The sequence below is a fragment of the Tamandua tetradactyla genome, chromosome 3 (assembly GCF_023851605.1).
Source record: "Tamandua tetradactyla isolate mTamTet1 chromosome 3, mTamTet1.pri, whole genome shotgun sequence".
In the NCBI taxonomy this organism is placed as follows: domain Eukaryota; kingdom Metazoa; phylum Chordata; class Mammalia; order Pilosa; family Myrmecophagidae; genus Tamandua; species Tamandua tetradactyla.
The window spans coordinates 215,511,138-215,519,938 of NC_135329.1; the positions used below are offsets into that span (position 1 = coordinate 215,511,138).

Consider the following 8,801-nt stretch of genomic DNA (forward strand, 5'->3'; position numbering starts at 1 on the left):
TGGAAAATAAGGTTGTGTGATCACCCATAAAATACCACCCAAAGATAAAAAGTTAGAAAATAGAGTGAAAAGGAGATTCTATCCAAGCAACAGGAATTCCTGAGAGAACAGACAGAATGGCCGGAGGAAACACCGAAGGAAATTTCCCAGAATTTTAGGATAGAAGTTTTCAGACTAGATGGACCCAATGAATGCTCATAAATGGAAGCAAAACAACAACTGTAACCCTGACGATAAAGAGAAGATCTGAAAGCTTCTGGAGAGTAAGGCAGGCAATAGACAAGATTGTGAAAATATTTTTAGGCATCAAACTTCTCAAAGAAATTCTGAAAGTAAGAATAAAATAGAAAAAAAACCTTCAAAATTGTGACAGAAAATCGTTTTTAAGTTTACTTTATTGAATAGGTAATAGCCTCACATGGTTCAAATATTAAATCAATATGAAAAGTACACTGATCCCCACCCCTTTTACAGTGTGTTCTGACAGTGTTTATGCAAATGCAGCCAAATCATTTCTCACACAGGAGAAAGCATACTCTGTCCACTTTCTGCAATTATTATTATTATTATTATTTTTAGTTAAAAACACATCCTGGAGATCATTAGTATACATAGATATCTTCTTCATTCTTTGGAAAATTATTTTTACCATAAAACTATGGGTGGGCCATGGTGGCTCAGCAGGCAGAGTTCTCGCCTGCCACCCCGGCGACCTGGGTTTGATTCCTGGCACCTGCCCATGAGAAAAAAAAACAAGACCTATACCCAGCCAAACTATCAGTCAAGTGTGACAGGAGAACAAACACATCTCCAGACACGCAGACTCTCAGAAAACGCATCCTCTCCCAGGAAGCTACTGCAGAATGCTTGGCACAGGGAAGCAGCCACATCCTGCCCCGAGGACCCCCCGAGCAGACACACCACAGGGCAGAGGCTCCAGGGGGGAATGTCCGAAGGATAAAACGGATTGACACGTTATCATCTGATCTGCTTGGTTCTTTAGGAAAAAGTATTGAGCAGTCTTCGGTGGAAAAGCCTATGAATATTTAGTGTTAGATATATGGACTGAAAAGTAACTGTTTGGGGGTAGAGAGGGATAAGCAAGACATGATGGAGCCCAGAAAAAGCTGAGAGTTACGTGAGGAAGGAAATGCCATAGCCTGCTCCTTGGCCCTGCATCATGACCAGCATTTCCTGAGCATTCACTTTATGCCACTGTTCTAGGTTTTTCTTTCTTTTTTTTAATGAACTGCCTCCTTTTACCCTTGCACCCACTCTGTGAGAAGCGCTAAAATTTCCCCAGCTCACATACAGGAAAACGGAGGCACAAAGGGTTAAGTAACTGTCCCTAAGTCACGAAGCAAGTGGCAGACTGAGGATTTGAACCTAGGAAATCTGACTCCAGCACCCACACTCTAACTAGCTTGTCACCCTGCCCGTGAACATTTATTTTACCCAAAATCACAATGCAGCCAAAACGGGAAGATGCGGAGGGGGGAAAGTGGGGAGAACGTATGAACGGATCCTGTGAGCACAAATCCACAGCCTCCGGAGCAGAAATCTGAGGTTGATAAATCAAGGCCTAGTGCATTTGCGTCGTTTTTATAAACCTGGAGATAATTACCTGATCATTCAGGCCATTTCAAGACTTGGCTTTTTACCGAGGACAGAAGAAGCCATCGGAGAGTTTGAATCGGAGAAGGGACGCACTCTTACATATTTTTAAATGATCATCCAGGTGCTGGCGGAGGAAAGCCTAAGAATATGAGGCAAGGGTTAAAATACTCATATTACTCTGCTTAATGAAAATTCATTTCTGAAAGACGGAAGAACAAGAAAAGGTGAGGAGAGGCCCAGTAAGGCGAGAAGAATGTTGCCCTGTGTCCCGTGAAATGCTCTGCCAACAGCTCAGAGGTCAGTCGGGGTGACGGTGCCAGGGGCGGGAAGCAGCTCTGCGTGGCTGGAGGTCCTGCCTGGGACAGGGCCTTGGACAGAGCCATAATTTGATCTCGGCACCACGTGGTAAGAGACAAGCTCAGGTGAGCCACTTCACGTCTCTGCGCTTCTTTTCCTTGTGTTAAGCAGAAATGATACCAAAATCTTCTGATGGGTCTTAATACACTTTGGGCAGCAAAGCTTCAAAGAACACCTAGACACAGGAGGTCACAAAAGCCCACGCTGTGCCCTCTCTCCTTTTCCTCTCCCGCACCCCAACAAGGTTCACAGGTGAGGGCACAACCAGGACCCAGGTGCCCTGGTTTCTGAAGGCCATGCACACTTCTAACCGCTAGACAAAAGGATCATGAAAGATTTGCCCATTCACCAAAGGAGATGGGACACAGCTGGCCTTAGGATACAGGTCATCAGAGACCAGCGGGTGTCCAGAGCTACTTACTGACTCTGTCTCCAGTCAGAACCTTCTTGTCTACCGGGCCCCCAACAGCTCAGGCTTTGGGGTGAAGATCTACCGGGAACCCTCACCACACCACCTTCCTAGTGCCTCACAGATGACACGCCAACATGCCAACATGTTGTGGAAGGCTAGAGCTTCTCAGGAGGAACTGAGTTAGATGTCGAGGCAGGACAGCTCCTCACCTCTCCCACCTGGTCACAGTGGGCACCTGTGAAAAGGGTGGCAGGGCACTGAATCAAACCAATGGAAGCCCTGGATGACACCCCCCAGTCAGCGTCCAGGTGGCTTTTATCCTCTTGTCAGTCTCAGAGAAGCAAATGCATGATGGCAGGTCCCAGGGAGTGAAGTGGGCTGTAGTGAGAAGTTCCACCTCGAGGCTGTGTCCAGGTAAACGTCTGGCCCAACTGCATCTCACCTGAGGGCAGGGGTGGGAGATGAGACCCCGGAATGTGCCCAACTCTGACTTGATCACTGCTAGGATCCCACGATCCCAGAGGGGCCAGATCAGCATCTTGCCGAGGAAAGGGAAAGGGGATTCCAAAATGAGCCCGGTCCCGGGGCCATTCTGCAAAACCATGTGGGCATCCTCGCAGCCTCGCCGCTGAACGGCCTTGAGAGCCAGGAGAAGAGAGGGTCCTATAGGACAGGCTACCTAAGGAAGCTATTTGAGAAGTCAGATGAAAGGGGCCCCTCGGATGAAGTGTCCTGCATTTCTGAGACACCCGAGATGAGGGGAGGCTGGTCCTGAGCCGGGCCCCCCAGAAGCCGAGTCTGAGGCCGGGGTTTGGAGAGAGCCGGAGGCAGGACGGGGCGGGTGGTGGCCGAGGGCATGAGGCCACCTGCCCAGGCCTGACCCCCGGAGTGCTGGAGCACGGTGCAGGGCTTTCAGTTCCCCCAGACTGCTCAGTCACCGGTCAAGGCAGCCCGGGTGGGCAGAGGTGGGAGGTCACAGGTGCCCCTGCCCGGGAAGGTGGCTTCTGTGTGGCCGCAGCGCCTCAAAGGAAGGGGTGGCTGGGAGCCCTGGGCGGGGTGAGCGCCTTGGGGCGCCGTCTTGGAGAAGAGGGGTGCCCCAAGCATGTCGGGGCCCCGCCGAGTGCCAAACTCACGGCAACTTCCCAAGGTCTGCAGACTGCTCCCCAGGAGCTTTCACAGCACCTTTCTCATTCAGGAATGATGTCTGCATCGGAGAGAAATACTGAGAGCTGCTCCAGGCATCGGGAGAGCAATTTCGTTTTCCTCCGGGGAAGGAGGCTAAATAGAAATCTGGGTTGCCACCAAAAATTGCCAGCAGGAAGTTAAACGTGATGGGAAAAAAAACAGCTGCTTTGAGAACCCCTCTGCCCAGGATATGCCAGGCGCAGTCCGGGTCCGTGGGACAGCAGCCCCCTCTGCTTCCCAAAGCCACCCTGACAGGGCGGACCCCCAGCCTGCTCACGCCCAGACCAATGGCACCGAGAAATAACACCCGGTTCTCAGGGAAGTCACCCACGGCAGAGACCACAGCGTAACTCCAGGAGGTAAAGGCGACACTTCAGACGCTCCCCCTTCACTGCTTCCTACCAGGAAGGTCCAACCCCTCAGCAGAGAGCGCTGAGCTCGCCACGAGGGCCCCCCAACCTGTCCATTCCCCATGAGGACCCCCCAACCTTCCAGTCCCCATGAGGACCCCACAATCTGTCCAGTCCCCATGAGGCCTCCCAGCGGCAGCCGTGTCCCGCACTCCCCCTCACTGGGGGATGGAGCCTTCCCTGAGACTCTGACGTCCTGCTGACCCCGCTCACCTTCCAGATTGCACATTCCTCAATGCCTGTCAGGACTGCCCGGCACCTCCTCCTCCTCCCTAAGGGGTCCTGTTTCCACGCAGGACCCCACGCTTTCCACGGGCTCCAGGAATGGGCCTGATGGGCTACTGCATCCAGCCATACCCCTTGCCCAGGGCCCAGTGGGGCCTCAAGTCAACTGCCCGCCACTGAGCCTGGCTCAAGAATGGGCAGGAGGCCCGCAGACAGCCAGGGTGTGGGCAGGAGGGAGGCCTGGGGGTGCCGCCACGCAGGCCGGTGTGGCACAAGCCAGTGCAAGGACAGCCACCTGTAGGGGGACCTTGCAGGGGTGCCGGGAGAAAAGGAGCCAGAGCTGCCACGTGACTGTCCCCGTCACTGGCATCAAAGCATCCTGATACATCCTTCAAACAGCTCAAAATGCCACTTCCTCCAGGAAGCCGCCTCTGATCACCACTCCTGGTCCCAAAAGCAAGATGAAATGCACTCATTTCCGAATCTCACAGCAGTGCATTCTGGTCCTTTTCAAACCAGATCCTTTCTAGTTTTCTGTTGTTATTTATCTATCGGCCATTACTCCCTCCCAGCACAGCTCCTCGAGGCCAGGTCCATGTGGGATTCAGTCCTGACCCCCCAGTCTCCCTATGACAGTGATTTAAACATCGTGCTATGAGTGAGTAAAGAAGCATTAAATTTATCTAGGAAAACCTTGTTAATTTGTATAAGAACTCTCAGGAACTCGAGGACGACTAGATACTGGCCAGGTGATTCTAAATACCACAGCTGGGATACAGAAATCAATTTGCAGCAGAACACAAAATGTTGCACCAGCTACCTCCAACCTTATAAATAAATCACTAGGAGCCCACGGCTGATTCCTATCTGAGGGTGTGTGCAGGAGATCACAGAGTGACCCAGCACCTAATTATGCACTTTCCAGACGCAACTTGCCTTCCATTTTGACAGCCACGGGGGGTTCTTTTTCCTTCTCAGAGAACAGGAAAACACAAGTTCAGAGGAGGTCCTTCCTGAGACCCACACGGCTGGTGGGGATCTGTGCAGTTTCAAAACCCAGGTCAGGTCGGACTCCAAAGTCTACTCTATCTCGCCAAACCCTGTGTCCCTAGGTGGGAGGTAAGACAGTGAGTTCCCGGTCAGGCAGGACCACAAGTGCCCATCAAGCCAGGGTGAATTCCCGGGCCTTTAGTTTCAATCTATTTTTATCAAAACCAGCCGATAAGAAGGGGGAGCCTGGGAACTCTCATTCTTCTCATTCCTCTCCCTTAAACACTGACCTGGAGAACACAGCCCAGTGGTCATTCGAACTACCCCCGGCCGGGGTCCCCCAGAAACACTCGTGTGCTCTTACCGCCTTACTCATAAACGATGTCTTCACAGGAGCGCATGATATTTAAGGTGCTGCATTCAGCAAATATTTATATTTAGCTTTGTACTTTTTTTGCTTATTAATACAACAGATATCTACAGACATGTACTATGAGCTGGGCTGTTTCTTACATAGTTTACCCTTAACGTTGAACCCACGGGGACGAGAAAGCGACTCCTGCAGACCTGTGACCACCATGCCCGGCTAAGTGGTCCTGACCAAGTTCATGGCCGAATGTGATCTCTCAGCCCAAGAACCTGACGACGGCCTCTGGTGCGCCCGACCCGCTCGCAAGCTCAGGGCAGAAACAGGCTCCACAGTGACCCCCAAGTGCACCCCAGGCGGCACCCAGCCTCCCGGCGACGACAGACGCCAGACAGCGCCTTGGGCAGGACCATGCGGGCCTCGGGCCTCGGGAGACCGGCCCCCATCCCTGCTTAGGCCCCCGGCCGCCCCCCCTGCGGTTCCACACAGCGGCGCGCTCGTCCCCACCCGGCCGAGCCCGGGCCGCCCTGCCCGCCCGCAGCGTTCCCAACCCGGCTGCCCCGGGGCCGGGCTCCGAGCCGGGGGCCGCGTGGCCGGCCTGTTCCCCGCGGCCGCCGAGGTCGTGACCCGGGCTCCGCGTGCGGGGCCGCCCAGCCGAGGGACGCCCCCGCCCCCGCCCCCGCCCAAGGGCCCGGAACTCACCTCGCGCGCGACCCGGCTCAGCGCGTCGTCCTCCGCCGTCAGCCGCTCGCGCGTGGGGGGCCGCCTGCGCCCCGAGCCCTGCGTGCCCATGTCCATCGGCCGCGCCGCCGCCTCCCGCGCCCCGCGCCCCGCGCCCCGCGCGCCGGCCCCTCCGGCCTCGCCCGCGCCCCTCCCTCCGCCGCGGCGTCATGGCGTCAGCGGGCGCGGGGACGAGCGGGCCGGGCGCGGGGGCGCGGGGACGGGGACGGGGACGCGGGGAGGCCGGGGAACCTAACGGATCCGGGGACGCAGTGGGACCTAGGGCGTCCTTGTGCTAGCGGTCGGGCGCGAGGGCGGGGACGGGGACGACCGGGAGAGCTGGGCGCTGGGCGCGAGCGGCCGGGCGCGAGGGCCGCGGAGGACAAGGGGTCGCGGGGGTCAGGAGGCTCAGGACCCGGGAGATGTCGAGGCGCCCGGGAGAACCGCGGGGTAGGGGACGAACAGGCTGGGCTCGGCGACAGCGAGGGACGGGCCGGGAGGACGGCGGCGGGGACAGCGGGGATCAGGGTCGGCGGGGAACGCCGAGGGAGCAGAGGGGCCGGGGTAGGGGTCCTGGAGATCGGTGGCGGCCCCCGGAGAATCTCAGGCCGGCGGGGGAAGGCGCAGCGACTGGCGCCAGGGCCGTGGGCGTCGGTGCAGCTGCGACCTCCGCGGGGCGCGGGAAGGCTCTCAGGCCGGGGGTTGCACGGAGGGGTTGTGCGGAGGGGCGGCGCAGGGCCGGTGAGTTCCGCGCCACGGGAGGGAACCCGGCTCTGCGGTCAGGCCCAGGTGCGGTCCGATGGCGCCGCTGCGGGGCTGCGGGACCGTGGCCAGCCTCCTCCGGGGCCTGCTTATCCCTGTGCAGAAGGATCGCGGCGCCCCTCCCCAGGGTCTGCACCCCCGAAAGCAGGGTCCTGTCCCTGCACTCTTAGGAATGGGCCTGTCACACAGCTGCTGGCAGTGAATACTTGTTGAAAAAGCTCTCTGAAGCTTCTGTTCTTCATCCCCACAGGTGGACTTAAAAATAAATTGGAGAATTAGGTAAGGCGTACAAAGCCCTTGCCTTCTTGTCCAGTGTAATAGGTAGAAGTCGAGTACTTGGCCCTCAGGATGGGATGGGAAGAAAGGACCCTACACAAGCTCAGTCGGCATCGGTTCCCATGTGTTCCGGGTGTGGGGGGAGCTCTAAGGCCGCTGGACTTTGGGAGGAATGGAGGGAGGGGAGGGTGGAGAGGAGGGGGAGTAGGGAGTCACCTGTAACTCCCCCCCCCCTCCCGCCCAGAGGAAAGGACAGTTAATGTTTTTGGAGTATTTCCAACCAAGTGATGGGACCAGGTTGGCTTGGGTGGTTGTGAAGGTAACCTGGCAGCTGGGTGAAGGAGGGACCACAGGGGGCCCTGCAGTAGCAGGGAGCTCACGACACCTGAGGGACTCCTGGGGTGGGGTGGGGGGACTGGCAGGGCACACAGTGCTTGGGGCCCTAAGCTTGTCAGTCCTGTCTTCTCAGAGCGTGGCAGTACACCTGGTACCTCGGAGGCCCTGAGAGATAGCTGTTGTTTGGATCTATGCCCCCTTCACCCAGCATAGGGTCCGGTAATCCTCTGGTCACATAATCCGTACTGGAAGAAACCTTGAGGGGTCATCCCTTCCCCTGTCCCCAGCCCTGCTCACCATTCCCACACTCAAGGTGCAGCTGCGATGATTCTGTGGCTTTGCTCAGGCTGGCTCCCCTGGGCTCCTGGCACCAAATGGGCCATGACATCGTGAGTTCTTTGTCTATGGGCCATGTACATCTCCCTGCTCTGATGTGATCTCAGACCAGGCTAGTTCTCGCCTTTCAGTGAAAATCCTGACATCTGCCTTGTCAAGATTGAGCAGCCCAGGCAAGGAACCTGTTGCAGGGCTCAGCCCACAGTCGGTCCCCTGGTTCCGGCCTGCAAAGGCTTCAGTCTGGAATGTATGGAGGAGGGAGGCAGCAGCTCCTGCTAGGGCACTGGGAGAGGTGGGCAAGGGGCATTAAGCAGCTTTGTGGGCCCCCAGTGCTTGGGATGCTCTGGAGGGAGATAGAGACCATTGAGACACCACCCAGCAGGCCAAGCCTTGGGCTCACAGGGAAGCTTTGCTGTCTCTCCTCCTTGGGCCCTCAGCCTCTAAAGCTCGGAAGTCCATGAGTCTGCACTGACCTAGAAGACTATACCCCCACGTAACTGAGCTACCAGCACTGCCTCAACCCCTTCCATGGAGCTCTTCTCCTATTCCACCCCTTACCAAATCCCAAACAATTATACTACCTACATGAGGGATTTCAGCCCAGGTGACAGAGAAAACACATCACAGCTGTCATGGCCCAGGATCGGAGAATCCATATGCTCATCTCCAAGCTTGGTACCAAGCCCTGTCACAGAAATACAGGGGCTAATTTGAGGAAGGAGTTCACCAGAAAGTGGAGGTAGCCAAGGCAGCCTTGGTAAGGGGGCACCTCACACCCCAGTGGTACCCACATGGAGTCTCCGCCCTG

At 56.5% G+C, this 8,801-nt stretch overlaps 1 protein-coding gene across 17 annotated transcripts in view; it reads right to left on the reverse strand.

Moving 5' to 3' along the window:
• Positions 1-6,361, reverse strand: part of LRRFIP1 (LRR binding FLII interacting protein 1) — a 142,581-nt gene extending 136,220 nt beyond the window's left edge. For 9 of the 17 annotated variants that reach the window (XM_077155589.1, XM_077155593.1, XM_077155591.1 and 6 more), the window contains exon 1: positions 6,266-6,355. In XM_077155589.1, the coding sequence (XP_077011704.1) occupies positions 6,266-6,355 (90 nt within the window). Of the gene's footprint in view, positions 1-6,265 lie in introns of all 17 variants that reach the window. The other 8 variants (XM_077155588.1, XM_077155578.1, XM_077155576.1 and 5 more) reach the window with 1 other exon arrangement.
• Positions 6,362-8,801: the final 2,440 nt, after the last annotated feature.